At 39.2% G+C, this 25,623-nt stretch overlaps 3 protein-coding genes across 4 annotated transcripts in view; all 3 read left to right on the top strand.

Annotated features, from left to right (window-relative positions):
* The first annotated feature begins 834 nt into the window (after positions 1-834).
* LOC107553207 (desumoylating isopeptidase 2) lies at positions 835-6,975 on the top strand. Of its 2 annotated transcripts, none has more exons than XM_016235355.1 (5): positions 835-1,699; positions 2,743-2,815; positions 5,223-5,316; positions 6,244-6,385; positions 6,589-6,975. In XM_016235355.1, the coding sequence occupies exons 1-5, from the start codon at positions 1,661-1,663 to the stop codon at positions 6,760-6,762; spliced, it is 522 nt and encodes a 173-aa protein (XP_016090841.1). In that variant the 5' UTR covers positions 835-1,660; the 3' UTR covers positions 6,763-6,975. The 2 variants fall into 2 exon arrangements, with proteins under 2 accessions (XP_016090841.1, XP_016090840.1); XM_016235354.1 differs by having other exon boundaries at positions 6,514-6,975.
* Positions 6,976-10,410: 3,435 nt separating this feature from the next.
* On the top strand, positions 10,411-15,743 carry LOC107553206 (serine/arginine-rich splicing factor 5-like). The gene is made up of 8 exons (XM_016235353.1): positions 10,411-10,486; positions 11,108-11,255; positions 12,051-12,121; positions 12,910-13,023; positions 13,103-13,172; positions 14,337-14,410; positions 14,493-14,600; positions 15,128-15,743. Exons 2-8 carry the CDS (start codon positions 11,130-11,132, stop codon positions 15,342-15,344), a joined length of 780 nt encoding a protein of 259 aa, XP_016090839.1. The 5' UTR covers positions 10,411-10,486; positions 11,108-11,129; the 3' UTR covers positions 15,345-15,743.
* A 2,579-nt stretch (positions 15,744-18,322) lies between these two features.
* Positions 18,323-25,623, top strand: part of LOC107553177 (phosphofurin acidic cluster sorting protein 2-like) — a 38,438-nt gene continuing 31,137 nt past the window's right edge. Inside the window, exon 1 of the mRNA XM_016235311.1 lies at positions 18,323-18,721. Within this exon, the coding sequence (XP_016090797.1) occupies positions 18,603-18,721 (119 nt within the window). The 5' untranslated portion in view covers positions 18,323-18,602. The remainder of the gene's footprint in view (positions 18,722-25,623) is intronic.

The following is a 25,623-nucleotide window of genomic DNA, read 5'->3' as shown; positions in this document are numbered from 1 at the left end:
TATTTACAATAAACATTCGGGTTATTTACGGCATTTAAAACAAAGGTTGGGGATTCAGTATAGGCTTAACGACCATTTTGAGTTAAGGAATTATAATAAATGCTCTGTGAGTCGCTTTGGACAATCAGCACAAATGACAGCTAAAGACTCTGCTCTAATAATAATGTCTAACACACTCCTGTATGCGCTTACTGTACTCTAGACAAGATTTCTGCTGACAATTTATGAGAAATGGGATGTCGATTCAAAAGCACATATGGACACACATACTGTACAACTTAAAGGCCAAAGTATACCTTTGCCTTAACAGTGCAATTTTGCTCAGACACCATCAATCAAATAGCCTAAACCTAGATGAAGGCTGACAGCTTCACCATGTTATGGGTTACACACATATTAAGCATTAAAGCTAACTCCCATCCTCTCTCTGTCACAAATAAACCATATGAGAGTGATGAGCACTATCTCAAATTAGTTTCTGTAATGATACAGTCAAAAAACAAACAAAAAAAAGGTTAAATTCATTTTAAGTGTGGCCAAACATCACTAGGTGACACTAAAATGCAGCAAACATTAACTAACACAAATACCATATAAATCCCTCCAATGTGCATAACTGAAAAAAACAACGAAAAAAAATTACAAAAATAAAAAGATTCTAACCTTTTAAGCAAAATCTAAATAAATATTCTGGCTTGCGAGAATTCTGGGAATGCGTCTTTCTTTGGAGAGCAGAAAGAATCCTGTTATATTTGTAGATTGGAATAACGCACCGCCCCCGCCCCGATATAACGCTCGGCGCGGATGGAACGCTGCGTACTGATGATGATGATGATGTAATAATCGCACGCTCCGTTTGTTCTAGTGCACACTAGAATCCTCACGCTCGTGACCCGGCCAGAGTGATGTCATCGTCAATACAGTAACCGTGCTTAAGAATTTTCACCCCGCGTCAGTGCTGCTCAGCGCGGCCTCCATGAGAGCAAACTCCGGGACTGCGGCGCTGATGGCTGTTGCGGTCAGGACTGCACCAAGCTCCCTTCAACATCACAGCTGCGACCCCTGCGCTCAGACAAGCGGCAAAACCCCGCTTCTTTACAGCAACATTCTATATGGAATATCTGTCATCTTACGGAAATTCAAACTCCTGATTTGACTGACAGCCAGTCGTTGTGCATCGCCGATCATCTGCGCCCTTTTAGGACTTTTTTGGTTAGTGTCTACCCTTGAAAATCGGTGAAATCCGTTTTACTCGGTGCCTGTGCTCTCTTCTCCTCGCGCTTAACGGAGACTGTCCGCGCGCTGCTCACCCGGAGGCCACAAGTGCCTGTTTTTTCCCCGCTAGATTCACCATTGATGGAAGCTGATGCCCTGTTGCCTTTCCTCGACCGTGTCTACCTTTGCTGCCGCTGTTTCTTCTCTAGGAACGCGACTAGGCCCGCGAGCCCCCCTAAACATCTCATAATGACTCTTTGATGGATAAAATGACAAGAACGAATCATTTATATCGTGTTTTGGTCTTTTGGGTGTTGGCGTTTCGACTTTGCTGTGTGTTTTAATCTTCTTTGGAACCGACACCCGGGTGCGCGAGGAGGGCAGCTGTCTCGAGAGCAATAAACGCCCGTTATAATTAAGGGATCGCGCGCGCTTCTCTCTCAGGATGGCAAATGAACCCGTTATTCTTAATGTGTATGACATGGTAAGCTCATTCATCATTTCATCCTTTACACTATTTATCATCAACCTCGCTCCTTCTGGCTCTAATTTTGTGTAATTTTGCATGTAATAAATGTAAGATGAAATAACAATGCATTGATGGTCACAGTCTAGTGATAAAGAATCTGGGCCGCTGACACAGTGGTATCATTTTGAAAACACGATTACAAACCTACTTTGCCTAGGTTTAATTAAGCATTGACAGCAGTATTGATGTGCGAGTCTATGGCCGAGATGAGAGCGTGTGTGTTTCTCCTCCTGTGCTGGAGGAGGCGCTGTCACCCCATCACAATCAAAACACACTTTACTAGTACAGAACACATGGGGTCACCTGTTTTTATAGTCTATGGTGGTCCCAGAACTATAATAATAGATCAATAAACATGCTTATGTATAGCCTACAAGAGATCAGTGATTGTGGTAGGCCCAATCCTACTTTTTTAGCTTTTTATTTATGAAGTAGCACACTACTTTTCACCAATGTACTAAAACTATGTCTGTAAGTGACTGTACATTTTATGTAATATGTCAAAAAACCAAGAAAGTGATTAGTGAGTACATATATGCGGACACTGTATTTTTATCAATTTATTTTACATTTACATTTAATCAGAGGCATGGGTATATGCTAGTATTTTTTCTGTGTACATTAAATCATGTTCTGCATGTTCTATTATTCATGAACGGCAGCTGGTCCACCTTTTTGGCCCCACACAGAAACATATCTGAATATTCACCCCTCCCCCTCCACTTTAAAGCTTATATTGTATAGTGTGTGTCAGGGTTGTGTAGCATTAACTGATTTTAATGCCTTATAGTTAACACACACACAGACACACACACACATATATATATATATATATATATATATATATATATATATATATATATGGATAGATAGATTAATAAATGCATATTTATAATAAATGTGTGACTCTCCAGACATAGACGAACAAATAATTTTTTATTTACTGTAATTAAAATATATGTTATTATATGATCTCTTTTTCCTTCTTGCTCTTTTAGTACTGGATAAATGAATACACCTCCACTCTGGGCATTGGAGTCTTCCACTCAGGAATAGAGATTTACGGCAGAGGTACAGTGACCAATTAACCTTTTGCTATTATTTTAATTTATTTTATTTTTTCATCAAACTCTAGACCTCTATTGGAACCTTGGTCCGATTTGTAAAGAACTTATGTGAAAAAGGCTGTTTTAGCTACTAGGACTGCAATTAGTAGACATGGTAGTTGGTAGAGATTTTGTCTATACATTTAGAGTTCTAAATAAAAATACTGTGACAAAATGAGAGTGAAAATAATTTAGAAGTGAATGAGCAACTGAATATGATTCATCATTACAGTATTTGTTTAAAATAGTAGTTGGAATAGCCACATTGAAGTAAGGCGATATTTGATATGGCATCACTGTTCTTGCTTGTACATGTTTTTATTCATTCAACACGGTCACTGATGCAATCACTGTATCATCTTTCTGCAATCTGAGCCTTGTCACTAGCATTTAAATGCATTATGTACCATGTGTAAGCTTTGCAAATGGCTTGACTTCACCTACGAGTGGCAGTAAAGTGTTGTCTGTGTCTGTAGTGATGAACACAACAGAGGAAAAAACTGTAGCCATTAGTGAGGCCTCTGATCTGAGTCATAAAGTGACAGAACTTCTTTCACTATTTCCTTTTTTTACCCTTTCACACACACACACACACACACACACACTGCTCAGCGACATTGATACAGAGCAGATGTAGGCAGCTCTGAGGACTGAGCCATGATTCATTTGGATTTTTACAGAGCTTTAGCTTCTCACTAATAAAGTGCTGCAGGGATTACATTTTTGTAGGCCAAAGCCCGAAAACGAGTTAGCATTTTAGCACTTCCAATTCCTTCATCCTGAAGTCAATGTTTTTTTTAAATGAATTTTTGGTTAAATGCCTGAACTAAGGTCTGTGGTTAACACACATATGTGGTTCTATGACATAAAATACATCAGTAATACGCCCTTGTGATTTTTTAAAACGTTTTTACTTGTCTTGACAAAAGTGGCTTAATGGGACTACAGAAACTGTCAGGGACTATTGTACTATTGTAACTCAAATTTTCAGGGAAAATGTCTCAGAAAATGAGTTAAAGTCAAGTCTGCTTTGTTGTCAATTCTTCCACGTACAGCACATACACACAGAGAATTGAAATTGCGTTACTCTCAGGCCCTTGGTGCATACAGATTAAATATAAAATACAACTATACAAATATACAAATAAGGTAAGATATAAAAAAATATATAAAGCAGCACAAGGCACATGGCAGATAGAGTGCAAACCAGTGAAGTAAATAACAGTGCAGATATAATGATTTGTAGTGCAAAAGAGCTTATTCAGACTGATTAAAGTGACAGTGTGTGTGTGTGTATTTGGGAGGGGGGGAGTGGGAGAGTCCGTCAGAGGGTCAGAGTTCAGTGGTGCGTGGGGCAAAAGAGGGGAGGGGGGGCATGGTCGGGAGGGAGTTCAGCTTCCTGACAGCCTGATGGATGAAGCTGTCCTTCAGTCTGCTGGTCCTGGCCTGGAGACTCCGCAGTCTCCTCCCTGATGGCAGCAGACTGAAGAAGCTGTGTGTCGGGTGGGTGGGATCACCTGCAATGCAGAGGGCTTTTCGGGTGAGACGGGTGTTGTAAATGTCCTGGATGGAGGGGAGAGAGGCACCAACGATCTTCTCAGCTGCTCTCACTATGCGTTGAGTTATTCAAACTTTGAAGTCATGTGACCACTGTTGTTCATTTATAGCCTATGTTTAGCTTTTTACTTCAGGCTATAATATTTAGGCTTAAAAGTTCATTATAAATGTTTTAATTTGTGAAGATTATCGTTATGAACAAAATGTATAAGAATCAAACTTTTGTTGGCAATGGAAGTCAATGGAAAAATCTTTTGGGATTTTTATTGAGGGAAGCAGGGTGATGCTTACTTCCGTGTTGATCTGCAAAATGATGTCATTATTTCAGTGCTCTACACATTTAAAACATAAAAATTAATTGTTATGAGGGCTTGTCTAAGTAAATCACTTTAGATTAAACTGCTAAATAACAAATAACCAAGTAGTTAATACTAGAAATATTCTAGTTAAAGTTAGCATTAAACAGAAATTGTGACCATCTTTTCTTAACTGTTGTGATGTATATCTGAGTAAAAAAGCTTCACAAATGGGAACATTTAGGATGGGGTTTTATTTTGTTCATCGGGAATTGATTAGATCATTGTTGTTTGTTTTGTGAGTGACTGGTTGCTGGAGAGGAGGGATTATTGCGAGGTGGGATGTTGATATTTTTGATTAAAGTTTATGAATGCTTATGCTTTTTTAATGATGTGTACAAATTAGTTGTTTATAATAAACTATAATAAAACAAGTTGTCATTTTATGATGACTTTTAAGCACAATATATTTATGAAATTCCTACTTTCCTACTAATGTTTTTGCTGTGTTTCCTGAAGAGTTTGCATATGGTGGCCATCCGTATCCCTTTAGTGGCATTTTTGAGATCAACCCTGGAAATGCCTCAGAACTGGGGGAGACTTTCAAATTCAAGTGAGTTTTACACATACACAATCACATATACACACACATTTAAAGGGTTACTCCACCCCAAAATGACAATTTTGTCATTAATCACTTACCCCCATGTCGTTCCAAACCCCTAAAAGCTTTGTTCGTCTTCGGAATACAATTTAAGATATTTTGGATGAAAACCGGGAGACTTGTGACTGTCCCATTGACTGCCAAGTAAATAACACTGTCAAGGTCCAGAAAAGTATGAAAGACATCGTCAAAATAGTCCATCTGCCATCAGTGGTTCAACCATAACGTTATGAAGCGACGAGAATACTTTTTGTACGCGAAGAAAACAAAAATAACGACTTTATTCAACAATTCGTCTCCTCTGTGTCTCTCACTGTAGCGGCATTTTGGAGAATAACCACTGAACGCAAGCAGCGTACGCTCTTCTGTGTCAGCCGTGCTGCACGGATACGCTGTTTTCGTTCAAATCAAAGCGTAAATACACGTAGAAAACGTATCCTTGTGTCGCGGCTGACACAGAATAGCGTACGTTGCTTGCGTTCAGTGGTTATTCTCCAAAATGGCGCTACAGTGAGAGACACAGAGGAGACGAATTGTTGAATAAAGTCGTTATTTTTGTTTTCTTCACATACAAAAAGTATTCTCGTCGCTTCATAACATTACGGTTGAACCACTGATGGCAGATGGACTATTTTGATGATGTCTTTCATACTTTTCTGGACCTTGACAGTGTTATTTACTTGGCAGTCAATGTGACAGTCACAAGCCTCCCGGTTTTCATCCAAAATATCTTAAATTGTGTTCCGAAGACGAACAAAGCTTTTAGGGGTTTGGAACGACATGGGGGTAAGTGATTAATGACAAAATTTTCATTTTGGGGTGGCGTATCCCTTTAAGCCACAAAAAAACAACACACAAGTTCTGTTTCTTCTCCAGAGAGGCTATAGCTCTGGGTACGACAGACTTTGCAGAGGAGGACATTGATAAAATAATGGAGGAGCTTGGAAAGGAGTTCAAGGGGAACTCCTACCACCTGATGCACAAAAACTGTAACCATTTTTCTTCTTCGCTGTCTGAGGTTAGTTTACTCCACAGACGCCTTTTTTCTGCCTGTCTTTTTTATAAATGATAGGACTAGGCTGTATACAACTTCACTGACTGATGACATTCTACATTCTCACATGATTTTATTCTCACTTTCTCTAGTTGCTGTGTGGTAGAGAGATCCCACGCTGGGTCAATCGATTGGCATATTTAAGCTCCTGTATTCCATTTCTGCAGAGTTGTCTGCCTAAAGAGTGGCTTACACCCGCCGCACTCCAGTGCCATATCAGCATGGGCCTTCGGAAGGAGAACACACACTCACACACACACGATTCCAGTGACGATGAGCCCTCGTCTGCCACGGAGGCGGCCGCTGGATCATCACACAGCTGCAGGCACACACGCGTGTGATCTTACATATATATTTAGATGCAGTTTTACACTAATTTGAACACACATACACTCCAACCTCTGATCCTGCTGCTACAGCGCCTCCTGCTGGACTGGATGAATGCAAGCCCTCATGGCCTATCTGAATGAGGAAATCAAAGTCATGTTTTTCAGTAGAGCCTATAGGGATTTAAAAACCTTGCAATGGTACTCTTAAAGTTTTAGAATGGTTTGATTTTTACTCAGATTTTAGAGAAATGAAAACAGTGTTTGCCATTTATTCTTCTCTCTCTCAAGTTCTCTCAAGTGTATAGGACAATATGAATGATGGGCGATCATGATGGACTGCTGGACGCCCCCTGCTGGCGTGTGACAGCACTACAGGCCCTTTCCTCATAAATCCTGAACTTTCATCTGGATATGAATGTTCTCCAGATTTAGCCAATTTTGTTGTGTTATAAATGATTTTCTATTTTGTGATTGAATAAGTGTATCATCTGAAGAGGAACTCCTTTAACCATACTTTTTTCCTCAGTGACTTATAGTAATATTAATCTGCTTTAATTTAATTGTATGATGTCAAACTAATGTCATCTTTGATTTACATTAATTTTATTTCTAGCTCTGTTTTTTAATATATATTTTAGTGCAAGGTTTTCAATTAATTTACACTAAAAAGTCGATGGCACATTGTGTCTCAGACATACTGACAACAGTTGGAAATTGCAGCCTTATAACTGTAAGCCATTGATATGCTGGACTCAACTGAAACAAAAGACCCCTGTTGTTCAGTCGTTGAGGACACAAAGGGGGCATTTGTGAGCATGATGTTGAGGGGATGGGTAGGATCGAGTGAGGGGTCTGCACATCAGGTCTGGTATCAGTAGTACTGTATGACAGTGTTGTGATTAAATGCAATGTCTGAGTGATTAAGAGAAAGGGAGTGTTGCAAAGGTGTTAATGGTCATTTCTCTTTACTTTAGTAAATTTGGTTTCTGGCTTTTAAAAGTGCAGACTGAAAAGAGTAATGTTGTTAAAATGAGCCATCCACACCTCACTATATTACCTTTGCACAAATTTTTTCAGTCTGGAGTAGTCGATGGTAATTGCTAAAAGTCAGAGCCAGATTTCACAGAAAATCGATTCGTGTATGATGGTCACAAACTTGATTTTTTTTTGCTTCAGACTATGATTCCATCCATTCGGAGGATCAAACATGTTTGAGTTGCATTCAGCATGACTTGTAATTGTGTCATACTTAATTGTTTAGTGAACGATGCCCAGTTTTCTCTGTAAGCATTTACAAAGTCAGCAAGCATATAATGCCTAGTGTTTTAAAAATCTGTTCCGATTTTAAAAGTTGTGAAATGTATTCCAGCCTCAACAGTAACTTAAGGCCACAACTAAAGGTTGTAAGGTCTTTCTACTGTCTTCAGGCAATAGACCTTAGTAAAGGTAGACACCAGATCTAATTTTTCACAAATGAAAATAAAACTGGGAGAGATGTACAGATTATTCAGTAGGGTGAATGTCTTATGGTCCTATGGCAATTTTCTATTGTTTTACCCACAGATGTTATTAGAAAAGCATATTTTCAGTATTTTGTCAGTTGACAGATCAACAGCAAAGTTAAAAACATTTCAATGTCTGTTCATTCGTAAAATATTAAATATGGTGTATACCCTGACTATGGTCCATATCAGAGTAAATGATACATCTCGCTGTATTATTTTGACCTTCTGGACCATTTTGCCTGTCAGACACATCTCTAGAAGCTCATCCTCTCCTCTGTCTCAGGATGGCATGGCATTGTAGGTGGCAACACGGGTGTTTCATGAGTCAAATCTATAGGAAATATGTTTTTGGCAACATATTTATAAAACTGAATTTTATATTTGGAATATGATTTTATTTACTGTTATTTTTTTCAAAGATATTAACCTGTGGAGCCCAATTCTTATGATGCAATTTTTGTTTTATTTAATCCACAACTGAGATCTTTTACTAGTTAAGCGAAGACCCGTTTTGTAGGCATTGCCCACTGATGCCATTTCTAGCCTTGATTAGTACTTCTTGTTTTGATGTGATTGATAATTTCAGACATTTACAGATGAATAGAGAATAAAGAAATTCAAAGTTTTTTCCCCCAGAATTTCATTGCTGTCACGGGGTGGAGATGGACACGGTCATTTCTTTTAAACATTGATCAAAATGAATTCTCACCTACCAAGAGTCATTGTTCTCATGTGACTAAAAATAATTTAAATGATTTTAGCAAATGGCTGCAATATAACAAAGAGTGAAAAATTTAAGGGGGTCTGAATACTTTCCGTACTCACTGTAAGTCGCTGGGGTATATTTGTAGCCAGTGTTGGGGAAAGTTACTTTTAAAAGTAATGCATTACGATATTGCGTTACTCCCTAAAAAAAGTAACTAATTACGTTACTTAGTTACTTTTTATGGAAAGTAATGTGTTACGTTACTTTTGCGTTACTTTTTAAATCTGGACAGGGCTTTCTTGTTTGTTTTTAAAATAAAAAAGTTCTATTTTTGGCAAATATAAAAGCCTTTTCACACCAGAAGTGAAATGAATAAGCCTCAGGCTGAAGGGAAAGTAAATTTACGTCCGTACAGTAGAAATAAATTTCAACACACTTCAGCAATAAAAAAGACACACAAGTGTTTGTCTAGAGTAATTTGTATGGTTGAACTGGATCATCGAAGGTCAGAAGCAAATAGAATGGGATTAAACACATAAAGGATATTTGTGTTGTTTAACATTTACTTATTGCAGGTTTGCGTCATATTCTGAGTTGCATTTTTTAATTCATTTTGAGGAATACTGAATCTGTGGTTTTTTTGTGAGAGATGAATTAATGCATATTCATATTTCTTTTAGAACTACAGTAACATCTTCTGATATTAAGTAAAGATCATGTTCCATGAAGATATATATTTAAAATTTCCTACTGTAAATATATTAAAACGTAATTTTTGATTAGTAATATGCATAGCTAAGAACTTCATTTGGGCAACTTTAAAGTATTTTCTCAATATTTTGATCTTTTTGCAACCTCAGATTCCAGATTTTCAAATAGTTATATCTCGGCCAAATATTATCCTATCCTAACAATGGAAAGCTTATTTATTCAGGTAACGAAAAATTATTAAAACCGTTATGACTGTTTTTTTTTGTGGTCCAGGGTCACATTTGTTCAGCAGTAAAGATAGCCAGATCATGTGATGTCTTTGGTTTCAAAACTGGATCAATCCATTTCCAACTGTGTAAACTGAGCTCAAATGGTAAATATAAAGGCAATCAATGAAATGTATTCCAGCACTTTATTTGATTATATGTTGTATCTTGTATAAGTATATAAGGAATCGTGAAATAACCATTTCCAACACGTTTGCGTACGCATGCACGAGCCTCGCCTGCCATTACCCTCCCCCCTTGCGCGTGAATGAGATTGAGGTCTCTGCAGAGCAAAAGTGGGCGTTTCTGAATTTGTGAGTGTTTTCAAACTGTAGGGTGTTACTCAATCATGCAATCAAAATGATCCTCCTTACCTAAACCCATCGTCACTACGACGTCAGCCAACCAGGACACATGGGCTATAGAAACGCCCCAAACTGGTGGCTCCCATTACTTTCTGCAGAGACCTGAACGCGCATATAAATACTTCTGCGCGCGGCCGCGTTCCCCAGTCTCGAAGACGGCGCCATTTTGTCCTGTAAGCAGAGGTGAGAGGACGAAGACGAATTCTTAAAATTACCCTTTGTTATACATGTATTGTTAGTTTAGTGTTTTATTTGGTCTTTGTTATTGCAAAACTAATTCATTTTGACGGTATTTTGTCCGTTTTTACGGTTTAACACGGAGTAAAGCTATCTGCGCATGCTGACTGGGCCTCGACCGCACGCGGCTGACCCGTGTTCATTAGTCGTGGTATAATTTCTCAAAACGGACTTTCTTGTTTTCCCCCTGATTTAAAGATATTCGTGATTTATAGCAGCACTGTGGTTTTTGGCGCTGGATGGGTGAATATAGTAATTTTATCAGTATCAATTCAGTGGTTCTGCCGAGTCAACAGGCAGTAACGTTAACTTAGGTGTTTTTGTTTAAAGCCTTTTTAGAAACGAGTTTTTGTTTTAGGTTAGTTGAAGACCCCTGTGTTGCAGAAAACCATATTACTCTCATTTCATGAATCGGCTTGCATGTTTATTATTTATTTACGTGGACTGACTGGACTAAATGATTATCCTGTGTCGTACCGTGTGTGACCAGCAGGCGCACAGATGCGGTTCAAAGTTCGTGTTTGCCAGACTGTTGATTAACAGTACTTTAACGCTCTCTCTCTCCAGATTTCCCTGATTTTTCATCACCATGAGTGGATGTCGTGTGTTCATCGGCCGTCTGAGCCCTCATGCTCGTGATAGAGACGTGGAGAAGTTTTTTAAAGGCTACGGACGCATTCGGGAGATTAACCTAAAAAACGGGTTTGGCTTTGTGGTGAGTGATTTCACACCTGTAGATCGATTGCTTTGTTCTGACACCAGGGGTTAAATCGCTACAATGTTGCAATTTCATCCTGGTTCGGTTCGCATTCACAGGGCAATATTTCCAAACGGACCAAACTTTAATACAAGTCACGTGCGAGTAAACTCTCCTTTAATTGGTCAGTGCGTCTGTTTATTTTCCGGAATTCCGCTCAAAGTTGTCATCCATCAAGAGGTGTATATTTATATATATATATATATATATATATTGTTGACGGAGTTTCTTTGCCTTTGCGCGGCACTGTTCCAGCAGACCGATTAAAGCCCATTTGTTTTAAGCGCTCACTAAACACTTTATAAATTATTGTGCGTTTTGGAGAGCTGTTCGGCAATCTGTTCGTCTGACCAAAGTTCAGTTAAACATTTCACCTTTTCCCTGCTCCAAGTTAGCCCACGGTTCATTTTGGGAGCCATTAGCAATACAATCCCTGCTACGTAATTACCATCATACATTGTGATACAGCCTGGTCCGTTGGGTCGGATTGCTTTCACACTTATAGCAAACTGCTCCAGAGTTGGTTTGGAATCGGGCCGAGACCACCTCGTTCAAGCGGTCTCGGTGCGGTTGTTTTGGTGCAGATCCGAGTGAGATTGCTGTGTTCACATAAGCCTAAATGAACCGAACCAAGGGAGAAAACGCACCAGGTTCCGAAACAAACACTCCGGTGTGATAACCCCGTTACTGTCTTTTATGTGTGAGGTGATGGTGAAACCTGTCTTACTGCCCCCTGCTGTCTGTTTTTCACAGGAGTTTGACGACCACAGGGACGCAGATGACGCAGTGTATGAGCTGAATGGAAAAGAGCTGTGCAGTGAGAGGTGAGACTGAATCCAGAGCTGCTTACACCATCTGCCTAATGTCGATGATTGTTTCAGTCTTGTTTCACGTGGTTGAAGTCAGCATTAAATGAAAATTCACCCTATTACCTTAATGCGTGTTAAAGATCTTATAGAGTTCTGTGCCTGTGACCGCTAAACCTGGAAGACTAATTCACCCTAATTCCCTAGAGATTTTTCTATGGGTTTTTATAATTGGGTTTTTCAATTTGAGGAAAACAAGGTCTGTGGTGAATTATAAATTGAAAGTACTTGGAAGTAGTATTGCCTCCGCTTTTGAATGAAAAGCCCACATCTCAAAATCCAATCAGTAACTGATGTATTGAAAGTCTCTGGTATACATTTATTTTCAACCTTTTTAATACTCCGATGTACCTCACAATATAGAAAAAAAAGATCTGTTGCTACTTGGGGGAACTACTACTGGGGAAGTCGTGGCCTAATGGTTAGAGAGTCGGTCTCGTAACCCAAAGGTTGTGGGTTCGAGTCTTGTACCGGCAGGGATTGTGGGTGGGGGAAGTGAATGTACAGCGCTCTCTCTCCCACCTTCAATACCACGACTGAGGTGCGCTTGAGCAAGGCACCGAACCCCCAACTGCTCCCCGGGTGCCACAGCAAAAAAATGGCTGCCCACTGCTCCGGGTGTGTGTTCACTGCTGTGTGTGCACTTTGGATGGGATAAATGCAGAGCACTAATTCCGACGTGTCACGTCACTTTCACACTTCACTTAAGATTTATTATTACTTGAATGGTTTTCTCTTAACTCCAGGGTGACCATTGAACATGCCCGTTCTCGCCGAGGAAGAGGTGGAGGCCCAGGAATGGGAGGCCGTTTCTCTCCACGCTTTGGAGGGTATCGTAAATCCCGCAGTGTGGGTTCCAGGTATGCAAGCATATTGAGACAATCATATGCTGTTTGTTGCATTATAGTTCAAATAAGCTAACCTCTCCCCTTCTCTCAGGTATGGACCACCTGTGCGCACGGAGCACAGAGTCGTTGTGGAGAATCTCTCCTCTCGCATCAGCTGGCAGGTGAGCGTCCCGAGCTGTATCAGCAGAGCAGTGTAGCAGCCTTCTGTTTTAGCGATTCATCCCTGCACTACTTTTGCCTTTGACATCTGTACAAGCACACAAAAAATTAGTTGTCTTTGTTACTGTTAATCTGGAAGTACTTTTTTTTCCTTTTTTTTTTCTTCTCTCTCTTCACCTCAGCCAAACCTTAAATAAGTAAAAATGATGATTTCAGATTTTAATGCTGAAAGGTTCTCTAACCCAGACCCATGTTTTTCAAACCTTTTCTTTAACAGCTGTGCTCTGGTATTCTTTAATTGGAGTTGCATGCACAGCCTCCGAGGTGCATAGCGCCCTCCCCTGGTTGTGTTCTGAATAGTGTCCCTGTGGTGGCTCACCCGACACGCAGTGTCTGCCGGTCTAAGTCTTGGCTGGGTCCGTAGCACCAGACAGAGCCGTAGCACAGGATAGCCTTAGAGGAGCTGGGTAGCCGCTCTCTGGAGGGTCTGTGATGTCAGATCTGCTCCATCCCCCCCGATCTGCTGTTTGGGTCTTATTCTGTTGGTGCTGAAGCGGGAGGGGGACAGGGTTTTGGCCCCTCCCCCATCCTCTCTCTCTCTCTGGTGGGGTCCGTTCTTATGGAGGCCGGATGGGTCAAGTCCGAGGTCGTTTTAACGCTTCATTGCTTCCGTTTGCTATTTGGACAAGTGGCTCTTTGCTAATGCCTTCTGTGGTTTGGAACGGTAAGTAGCTCATCACACTGGATAGTTACACGGTAAAGAGGGTTCTGTCACTTTAAATCTGGAGTTAGTTGTAAATGGAGAAAGATTGCCGGTAGGAAGTTTTGAGATTTGCACTAATTCTAATTAACAAAACATGTTCTCAGGAACTAGCTGTAGTCAGGCGTGTCTCCATCTGAGGGCTTTGCTTCCTGCTGTTTTACACAATCTAAATGCGATTTGTGTTGCCGAAAATGCTCCGGTAGTTTTATAACTGGGACAAACATCCGGTAAGATGACATCTGTTGAGGGAGCTTTCTACAGGTGCACCAGTGCACACTTTAGAGCAGATGCTGCAGAATGCAGTCTGTGTATTAAATGTGTGGGTGCTAAACTGCAGTGTGTGAGTCAGTGCTTTTGGGTTTCTCTGAAAACGTGTCATTAAATGTTTCTGTGCTTTCTGCAGGATCTGAAGGACTTGATGAGGAAGGTGGGTGAAGTGACCTTTGTGGATGCACACAGGACCAAGAAGAATGAGGGGTAAGATCTTGTGCATGTATGCAGAAGACTGTGTTCTGATTGTCAAATGATTGTAATACGTTTGCCCTGATTTGTTTTACAGGGTGGTGGAGTTTGCTTCACACAGTGATATGAAGAATGCCATAGAGAAGCTGGATGGAACCGATCTGAATGGACGCAAAATCAAGCTGTTCGAGGATCACAAGAGGGAGTATGTACCAGACAATCTCACATGACTTCAAATTGCAAAGTTCTCACACTGGGTTTCTGTAGGTCAAATAATGTCTTTCATTAGTCCTACTACAATTGAAAGCCGTAAAGGCTCTAAATCAAAGCTGAAAGTCTTATTCATGAAGTCGTGGCATTAAATGTTTGTATGCATTGCAAAAAATGAAAATCCTTTTGTAGTTGTCTTTTTCTCCCCCCCCCCCCCCCCCCATACATGCGAATGTAAAATGATGTCTTGGAAAAAGTGAACCAATTAAGTGAAGTAAAAACAAGGTACAATATATCTGTATTTTCCAAGTATTCAAGCCTTGGGCTTTTTTTTCTTTTTTTTTATGAAAAAGTGGTTTATAAAAGTTATTTTTGTGCTCCCTCAGCAGTTACTTTTAAAGAACACATTGACATTGCACAGTCTTATTTTCTTTACTTGGGCTTGAAAAGTTTCTCATTTGCTTTCATAAAACCTGCAGAAACCCTGACACAGTCTTGACCTGTTTTTTCTTCTCTCCGCAGTCGCAGTAGGAGTCGTTCCCGCAGCAGGAGCAGCTCTCGTTCCCGCTCGCCCAGTCGGAGTCGCAGTCCTGAGCGTGGAAGCAAACGCTCCCGCAGTCGCTCAGCCAGTCGCACCCCAGAGAAGAAGACTACCAGTAACCGCTCTCCCTCCCGCTCTCCGTCTCCTCTGAGGAAACAGAGCCGCTCCCGATCTGCCTCTACAGAGAGTCAGCACTGAAACTAATTTTGTGTGCGGCTTTTCCCCCCCCCCTCTTTTCCACTTATTAATGTGGCATATGTCAATGTGCTACTTTAGTGTAAATTACTTACTGTGAGTTGAATGGGTGAGTGTGTGTGTGTGTGATGTTTTGATTATTTTTTATCCTGAGGAACTGGGTGGGTTTAAGACATAATGGAGTGGGTTCAGACTAGATATTTTTCACAATGTCTTGTATTGGTTTCTATTTTTATTTGATCAATTTCAATCCTGGAGTACTTCTGTAGAGAACTTAAATGTATGTGGGTTTTGTTTCTCAAACTCACTTGTTAATTTTTGTTTGTCTTTATGGTGGTTCAACAGAAGGGTTATGCCTGTATATACATTCTGGAATAAAGTATATTGGTATTTGCCAGAGAAAGAAGTGTTTCTTCTAGTGCCCTCAGATGTGTGCTTAATTTGATTAGTGTGGCTCTGCATTGGTCACAAACACCACAGCTTAATTCTCTACCTTCTAACTTTTAACTGTTGTCTGATTTGCAGTAAAATAAACTCCTTGCCATCATTGTTCATTAGTCATGTAAAGTTTGAAATCAAGTCTGCTGATTTTAAGATCAGTCCACTAGGTGATGCTGCTTTATAGTTTGCAAAGAAGTCTACGACCAGACATTTACAGTTTGATCTTCACAGGGATCATATATTAGAAATTTAATCTTTCATTAGGTGACTAGGAGCGTTCGAAAGTGAACTTTTTGATTTCTGAAGAAACTATAGATCAAATGTTTTCAAAGGTATCCGTATCAAACATTTTTTTTTTTTTTTTTAGTTTATTTGATAAAATCTATCAGTGGCTGCATGTCTGTGGGAATCAGTAGTTTCCATCTAGGGCCTCAACATATACACGGCACAAAAACCAGGCGTTATTGATTCAGATAATGTATGAGAAACGCACTTGAAACCTGTATTTTATCAATCGATCTCTGTTGCTATGAGGATCCTGGCAACCACATACAGATGTGTGCTTAATTTGATTAGTGTGGCTCTGCATTGGTCACAAACACCACAGCTTAATTCTCTACCTTCTAACTTTTAACTGTTGTCTGATTTGCAGTAAAATAAACTCCTTGCCATCATTGTTCATTAGTCATGTAAAGTTTGAAATCAAGTCTGCTGATTTTAAGATCAGTCCACTAGGTGATGCTGCTTTATAGTTTGCAAAGAAGTCTACGACCAGACATTTACAGTTTGATCTTCACAGGGATTATATATTAGAAATGTAATCTTTCATTAGGTGACTAGGAGCGTTCGAAAGTGAACTTTTTGATTTCTGAAGAAACTATAGATCAAATGTTTTCAAAGGTATCCGTATCAAACTTTTTTTTTTTTTTTTAGTTTATTTGATAAAAAAATCTATCAGTGGCTGCATGTCTGTGGGAATCAGTAGTTTCCATCTAGGGCCTCAACATATACACGGCACAAAAACCAGGCGTTATTGATTCAGATAATGTATGAGAAACGCACTTGAAACCTGTATTTTATCAATCGATCTCTGTTGCTATGAGGATCCTGGCAACCACATATTGAAAAATATGAATGGGAGGCGATATTGTAACATCTGCACTGTCCAAGGAGAAAAAAACCAAGCCTCCCTCCATGCCTCTACCAGCCATTTGATCATTGTGTTCATAGCTAGTGCCCTCTACACTGCGACGCTCTCGTCAAGGACAAACATAAAATAATACTGCCAACAAACAACAGAAGTGTTTTGAGATCAGATGGCTAGGAGCAATTTGTTCCTTATGAGAATTCATTTGTTGTTTGAGAAATACACACACAAAACGGAGACCGCGAGACCCAGAGAGAAGCGTTTGCGAAGCGTCAGAAAACCAGAAGTCGCAACGGTAACTATAACCATGGTGTTCTGGCAGAAATAGTCGAATCAATGTTATTGCATTATTCATTTCAGGTTTTGTACAACCATTTGAGAGAGAAATTCTAGCACTTTTCAATGACTTTCCAGCACTTCAAAGTTATAAATTGAAATGTTAGCCTATTTTAATGACCAAAATATACTTTGTGGTAAACAAACACGGTAAATTAAAAACTACTTCAAATGACCACTATTACCAGTAGATGGCAGCAGAGGAGCATTTATTGGCTTATTAGACATTCATCACTACTTTTTGCTTTATATTTTGAAATTATAAAAATCACTATTAAAATATCAAATCATCAATAAATCAAATTTTGTCACAAAGTGCCTTGCAATTGAATCACAGTGAACAAATTGCCATGATCATAGCTATCTATATCATCACGGTATTGTTAAAATGTGTTGAAAATGTTCAAAAAGTACTGGTACACACAAGCTGAAGGTGGAAATTTTCAAAAAGTAATTTTCGGAAATTGCGCCACTGCATCTACATGACACAAACTTGTATTATTTGAACAAGTTTTATTACATTTTGTTCCTGAAATCCACCCTTCACCTGGGATCAGGAGAATCTTGATTTTTTTTTGGATAAAAGATTATATAAGTATATTTTAATTTTTATATTATTATCTTTAGAGAATGCTAGTGTTATAAGTGAAATGTATGTCCAGGTCACTGGGAATTTGGAGTAGCTATATAATAATATAATATAATATAATGACAGAATATTATAAAAAGATATTTGTGAGATATTTAAAAGATAATTAACCCATGTTAAGATCCATTATTGTTATTTTATTTATATTTTACCTTGACCGACTTAATCATGCAGTAGATACCATAAATGTTTAATGCTTGCTTTTTGCAAGTCCCAATACCCAGTATACTACCAGTATGTTGAAGTCCAAATGTCCTTTACTAGCAAGCACCGTAATAAAATACTTTAACTGTACACTCCCAGCATGACTTAACAGTTCATTTATAAACAGCACTAACGTTATGTACTTTCTCTAGTTGTCCCGTTATTTACTGCCCATCGAGTGTGCAAGAGCGCAGATGAGCCAGTCGCTGGTACAACCCTTGGTCACGTGACTTCCTGCGGCGAGAAAATGCTGCTGCAGTTTCTTGTCGCGAGCGCTCGGTGCACGATGTGGAAATTCCGAACCACGGCGGCATGAAGCTGCACGCAGACACCGTACGCGAATCGCTGCGCCACCCGTGAACGGTAACCCGGCTCCATAGAGCAGCGGATTAACAGCCGTTTGAGCGGGAAGGATTTAGATCCAGCGCGTTCCTGAGGGAGAAGTTTGCTCGCTGAGTCGGTGTACGGGACACCAGCAGCGAGAATGGCGGAGAGAAGTGGCCGGTTAAGCTTCCCCGGGAGCGGGGGGCTAAACAGACCGGTGCCTATGAACCTGTTCGCCACCTGGGAGATAGACGGCTCCTCTCCTAACTGCATCCCCAGGTGAGAGTCACGCGCGATGGACACACAGGTGGGCTGTTTGTGAGCGGGCGGACGAGCAGGTGCACGGCGACAGGGAGTGGTGTGTGTCTGTGTTAGACAGAGAAAGGGTGTGTGAACTAGTTTGATTATTGTGGTGCACTGATGTCAGCCACGGATCACGGTGACACAAATCCAGTGATGTTCTGCAGATTTAGTAACGCTTTGCTGTCATTCACCATTAACTGTTCAAATGTGACCCGATTGCTCTTTGATCACTAGTCTTTTAGAGGTGATTATTATTATTAATTTCAGTTCTGTTCTGCCTGCGAACACAAACAAACTCTTTGGCCTTTGTGACGGCAGGGCTCCGCTCGGTTGAGGTGGCACGCTTTTTGTAATGAATCGGTTTCGCCGGAGGGGTCGAGCTGTCATCAACACGGGCCGGTGTCGTGCAGAATAACCCAGTGGGTCTACTAGATGCACTGCCACCGCAACATAACGTTCAGACCCAGAATTTCAGAGACTGCTACTTCTTCTTTATTTGCTGTCATGAGTCATCAACATATAAATAAATGTGTTTATTTCTAAACCACAAATTAGATCAAAACAGTATGTGTGCTGGCATTCGTTTCTGTCCCATATAATAGTTATGATGAACTATGGGTGGTGTCCACAAATGACCTTTAAAAGGCAGTTCGCCCATAAAAGAAAATTCTGTCTTCATTTACACACCCTCATCACTTACAGGAGAAATTATAATGCCTGACTTGCCTGTAATGATCATTTTTTCACTGCAGTTGCAAAGAATGGGGAGGGACCAGAGCTTTCAAGCTTCAAAAGCTATCATAAACTGGGCCGTATAAAGACCACAAGTCTTCTGAAGCCACGTGATAGCTTTGTGTGAGGAGCAGTTCAAAGTGAAAGTCATATTTCACTGAACAAATCATTCTTTTGAGTCTTGTCTTTTCAATGAATCAAGTAGTTCACAAAACCAGACTGAATGGTTTGTTCAGCATTTGGACTGATCAAGTTCTCGAGTTCTCCTCACTGACTAAATGATCCAGTCTAAAGGAAGAGGATGATTTTTTTTTGTGAAAAACAACTTCTCATGGCTATAGAGCTGAAATATAGTGTGGATTACTTGCATGTTGCTTTTTTTGTCATTTTGGAGCTTCACAGTCCTACTCTGTAAAAAAAGATCCCATTAAAGGGATATGCTTTTTCACTTTTTCAACTTTAGTTAGTCTGTAATGCTGCGGTTTGAGTATAAAAAAGATCTGCAAAGTTACAAAGCTTGAAGTCCAATTCAAAATGAGATATTTTATTTAACAGAAATCACTTTTTAAAAACTACAACGAATGACTCGTTTGGACTACAACGCATATTTTCCGGGATTTGTGATATCACAGATAACGACGAATGGGACGAGACCTGGTTGAGCTGCACTAGAGAAGGCAACGAGTGTTATCACTATGTCGGAGACACGCTAGCTTTCCCAAGGCAGCTGAACTTAGAGTGGTTACAATCATCCGGGTTTAAATCGCGCTCAAATTTATTTGATTTTGACGCAATATTTACACTGAAGCTCGCAGACAGCTATGGTAAGGGGCATGACATTTCCCGACCAGGCGCTGAGTGCTGTCAATCACAACACACACTGGCCCAGCTAACCAATCACAGCACATTTCATATTTCAGAAGGCGGGCCTTCATTTGATGAAGGAACTATTTGAGCCGTTCATGCAAGACTGGGGAGAGAGGCGTTGTAATCATGTAAAATTTGTGAAAAATAATGTGTTTTTCGAACAACCTAGCATGAGAGCATGTTCTAGTACACCCCCAAAACAAAATCAAGACTTTGTAAAAGAGCATAATAGGACCCCTTTAAATAGCTAGAAAAAAAGTGGTATGGTTGCAAGAAGTTCATTGTAATAAATGCTACGACAATGTTTTCGGTATTATGGGATGCCTGTGTATTTTACAATAATTGTATATTTTATTAAGTTATATAATGTTAATATACTGAACTATGTGAACTACCAAAATCCACTTTTTACATTAAAATGTATCACCATAATAATGCAGGTGGCAATAGAAAGCTACATGTTGAATACGCCTCACAAATGTACCTTTTCTGTTACACAAAAAAAAAACATAATTCAGGTTTTGAATGACACAATGGTTAGAAATGACAGAATTTTCATTTTCTGGTGAACTATCCCTTTAAAACAGCCTGAACTGGAGCAAATGGTGAGATGGATGGGGAATAAAGAGAGAGAGAGATGTGCCTTATGAATTCTTGATCATAATAAAAGATTCACAACTGTACCACAGACATATTTTCCCTCAGGCCCTTTGTCTGCTCACTGTATATGTGTGAGGAGCACGACATTTGCGCGTAGAATTCTAACAGTTAATTATGTGTTCGTTTAAAGGTCTGTTCTGTGCACATAATTGAAGCTGAGAGCAGAATCTGAGAGAAGCAACTCATCTTATCACAGTGAGACACGCTCATACATCTCTGTCATAAAAATGACATTAGCTTTAGTTTTTAATGAACTAATTAATGAGCTACAGCAGCTGGTCTTCTGAGCTTTTCTGTAGGATTTTCCCCTTGAGCTTCCACTGCAGTGGGTGTGGCCTAGTTTGGAGATACTATCTGATTGGCTAGGCCTGACGTGGTGGGTCCGTATTGTAGGACTGCTTTTCTTATTTCTGGCTGAGAATTGTGAATATATTATCTAAGCGGCACTCAGAGATGTTTTGCCGGTTTTCTGGTGAACATTTAATTCTTTGCAGTGTTGTTATTGTTAACTAAATCTATAAAAATATTTTTTAATTAAACATGCATCTGACACTCAGTCAATGTGTCTGAATCATTCAGATTTACACACTGCAAAATAGGTCATAACACATAGTCTGAAGCCTGTGTGATTGTTGTGTGTTATGATAGATTTGATAGATTTAAAAGGGCTTAATATTAGCTCACTGTAGCTGGCATAATCCTCACGTTCAAATTAAGCTGTCAGAGCCGTCATATTCTGACTGGTTGAGTCCCGCTGAAGTCAGTCAGAGACTATCAGAGTGTGAGAAAACAGAAGGTAACTGAATGCTACTAGGCATAGAAGTGTCAACCATGAATAAAATAAAGCAGAAAAGCTGATCCACTTCTATCATGTTAGTCATTCACTTTTCAGTACATCATTTGAATGTGTGGTGCGTTGAAATCTGTGAGAAATGTTTGTGTAATATGACGATTTGTTCTGTAACTGGATTGTAGAAAGCAGTCTTGTTATTGTTAACTGAAACTAAAACTTCACTAATTGAAATAAAGCTGAAACAGTAGCTGAAATGTGAATATTAGATGAAGTTGAAGTACTAAAATTGATAAAGGTACTGAAATAGGCCTAAAAGTTAAAGCAATATAGAAATATAAAAAACCAAAAACAACAATGAATAAAACCACATAGCAAAATTACTAAGACTTAAACTAAAATTGAAACGAAAAGTGAAAATGTATAAATAAAAGCTAATTTAAAATACTATTATAGGAAATGTATGCGGTCATGTCTTGATAAATGAAATTGTTCTTGTTCTTTTGAGTTCATTGTACTATGAAAACTTGCATTCAACTTCCTCCAGAAAATCTAAAAATACCATCTACTAAAACTGTGCTGCCAAAATGGTTTGTTTCTGACATCAGAAACCTAAACGCCCTCATTTACACATCAACAACGCCTGTTCAGTGTTGAGCGTGGCCCGTCTAGTCACGTTGAAGTAATACTGAGGGAGTAGGAATGATATTGTTAGTCCTAAACACCAGAAAACTTATTTACATTTAATTTATAGCTAATATCAATGGCAGATATTACAATTCTATACTATTTTGTCTAAATAAATTCAAAATGAAGCATTACGAACTAAAATCAGTAATTTTAAATACTACAAGTGAATTTAGGCATCACAACATTATAATGTATAGTATGAAAAATGGATATTCATTTTGAGATTTGCTATAGATTTCATTTCACAGCGTTATTAAATGATTAATGTTTTTAAATATTAAATTTGAGTGTTACATGATGAAAAGGTAATTTAATAGTGAAAATAAGCACTATTTAAATAACCAGTTTTAATAGGGTTGCAAAGGGGTGGAAAATGTCCGTTACATTTCCGAAAACTTTCCAAAAATCCCTGGAATATTCCAAAAAAATCCTGGAAATTTTCCACCTTTGTGCAACCCTAGTTTTAACTAATAAAAAACCCTCTAATATTGGCTGATAAGTGATTTTCTGTATATCCTGAGAAATTACATTCACCAGCAGGAGCTTAAATACAAACTTATTGTTTATAGTGACGCTGTGCTGCTGACTGTGTGCATGACCCCATTGTGGTCCTCCTTTGTATCTTCTCAAGTGGGCATCGTTTTCACTAAAACAATAGAAATCTCTCTCTCTCTGATTGAACAGGCTGTGCTAGGCTGTCATATTTGTGTGTGTTGGAGGAGTGTATGCTGCGTTCTCACCCAGAGGGAAGAAACAGTCATGGCTTTGTCTTTAATGCACCCACAGCCATTCTTACACACGCACACACACACACTGACAGGAGCTGGGTAAATAGCCGTATTGTTTATATGGTAAACTGCTGGTTTGTTTTTGGAGTGTTTTGTTGTGTATTTTTTGTGTACATTTTTGATTCGGGGGGATAGCAGATGCTATTACTTTAAAGCTCTTTAATGGAACAATGAATGACGGTGCAGCTCTTTTGTAGCACATGGTCTAAGTCTGTACATCAGTGCCTATTATAGCACTGCTCAGTCTTGATGTCCATTTTAACCTAGAGGACTAATGTTACTAATGTTGCTATGTACCCTCAGGAATTTTAACTGGGTTTTAAGAATAGTGGTTTTCATTGTTTGTGAAAAATATGTTTACTTGAAATATCATTTTTACATACAAACCCGATTCCAAAAAAGTTGGGACACTGTACAAATTGTGAATAAAAACAGAATGCAATGATGTGGAAGTTTCAAATTTCAATATTTTATTCAGAATACAACATAGATGACATATCAAATGTTTAAACTGAGAAAATGTGTCATTTTTTAGGGAAAAATAAGTTGATTTTAAATTTCATGGCATCAACACATCTCAAAAAAGTTGGGACAAGGCCATGTTTACTACTGTGTGGCATTCCCTCTTCGTTTTATAACAGTCTGCAAACGTCTGGGGACTGAGGAGACAAGTTGCTCAAGTTTAGGAATAGGAATGTTGTCCCATTCTTGTCTAATACAGGCTTCTAGTTGCTCAACTGTCTTAGGTCTTCTTTGTCGCATCTTCCTCTTTATGATGCGCCAAATGTTTTCTATGGGTGAAAGATCTGGACTGCAGGCTAGCCATTTCAGTACCCGGATCCTTCTACGCAGCCATGATGTTGTAATTGATGCAGTATGTAGTCTGGCATTGTCATGTTGGAAAATGCAAGGTCTTCCCTGAAAGAGACGACATCTGGATGGGAGCATATGTTGTTCTAGAACTTGGATATACCTTTCAGCATTGATGGTGCCTTTCCAGATGTGTAAGCTGCCCATGCCACACGCACTCATGCAACCCCATACCATCAGAGATGCAGGCTTCTGAACTGAGCGCTGATAACAACTTGGGTTGTCCTTGTCCTCTTTAGTCCGGATGACATGGCGTCCCAGTTTTCCAAAAAGAACTTCAAATTTTGATTCGTCTGACCACAGAACAGTTTTCCACTTTGCCACAGTCCATTTTAAATGAGCCTTGGCCCAGAGAAAACGCCTGCGCTTCTGGATCATGTTTAGATATGGCTTCTTTTTTGACCTATAGAGTTTTAGCCGGCAACGGCGAATGGCACGGTGGATTGTGTTCACCGACAATGTTTTCTGGAAGTATTCCTGAGCCCATGTTGTGATTTCCATTACAGTAGCATTTCTGTATGTGATGCAGTGCCGTCTAAGGGCCCGAAGATCACGGGTATCCAGTATGGTTTTCCGGCCTTGACCCTTACGCACAGATATTGTTCCAGATTCTCTGAATCTTTGGATGATATTATGCATTGTAGATGATGATAACTTCAAACTCTTTGCAATTTTTCTCTGAGAAACTCCTTTCTGATATTGCTCCACTATTTTTTGCGCAGCATTGGGGGAATTGGTGATCTTCTGCCCATCTTGACTTCTGAGAGACACTGCCACTCTGAGAGGCTCTTTTTATACCCAATCATGTTGCCAATTGACCTAATAAGTTGCAAATTGGTCCTCCACCGGTTCCTTATATGTACATTTAACTTTTCCGGCCTCTTATTGCTACCTGTCCCAACTTTTTTGGAATGTGTAGCTCTCATGAAATCCAAAATGAGCCAATATTTGGCATGGCATTTCAAAATGTCTCACTTTCAACATTTGATATGTTATCTATATTCTATTGTGAATAAAATATAAGTTTATGAGATTTGTAAATTATTCCATTCCTTTTTTACTCACAATTTGTACAGTGTCCCAACTTTTTTGGAATTGGGTTTGTACATTAATTATACCACAAAGGTGAGTGCTTGATGAACTCAAACCGTTGTAGCTGTTCTATAACATCTTGTTATATACACACACACACACACACCGAGAGATGGAACCGTTCAAAAGTTTGGTAGTCAGTACCCTTTTTTTTGGACAGAAATTATCTTTGACAATTTCTTCAGTAAGGACACATTAAATTGATCAAAATTTACAGTAAATATATTTATAATGTTACAAAAGCTTTCTATATCAAATAAATGCTGTTCTTTTGAACTTGCTATTCATCAATAAAGCTTGAAAATATGTATCATGGTTTCCACAAAAACATCAGTGACAGTAATAAAAAAAAAGTTTCTTGAGCACCAAATCAGCATATTAGAACGATT

This window comes from Sinocyclocheilus grahami, unplaced genomic scaffold, assembly GCF_001515645.1.
Source record: "Sinocyclocheilus grahami isolate Dianchi unplaced genomic scaffold, SAMN03320097.WGS_v1.1 scaffold466.1, whole genome shotgun sequence".
NCBI lineage: Eukaryota > Metazoa > Chordata > Actinopteri > Cypriniformes > Cyprinidae > Sinocyclocheilus > Sinocyclocheilus grahami.
Note: the sequence above shows the minus strand (reverse complement) of the source record. Positions and strands in the feature narration are given on the sequence as shown.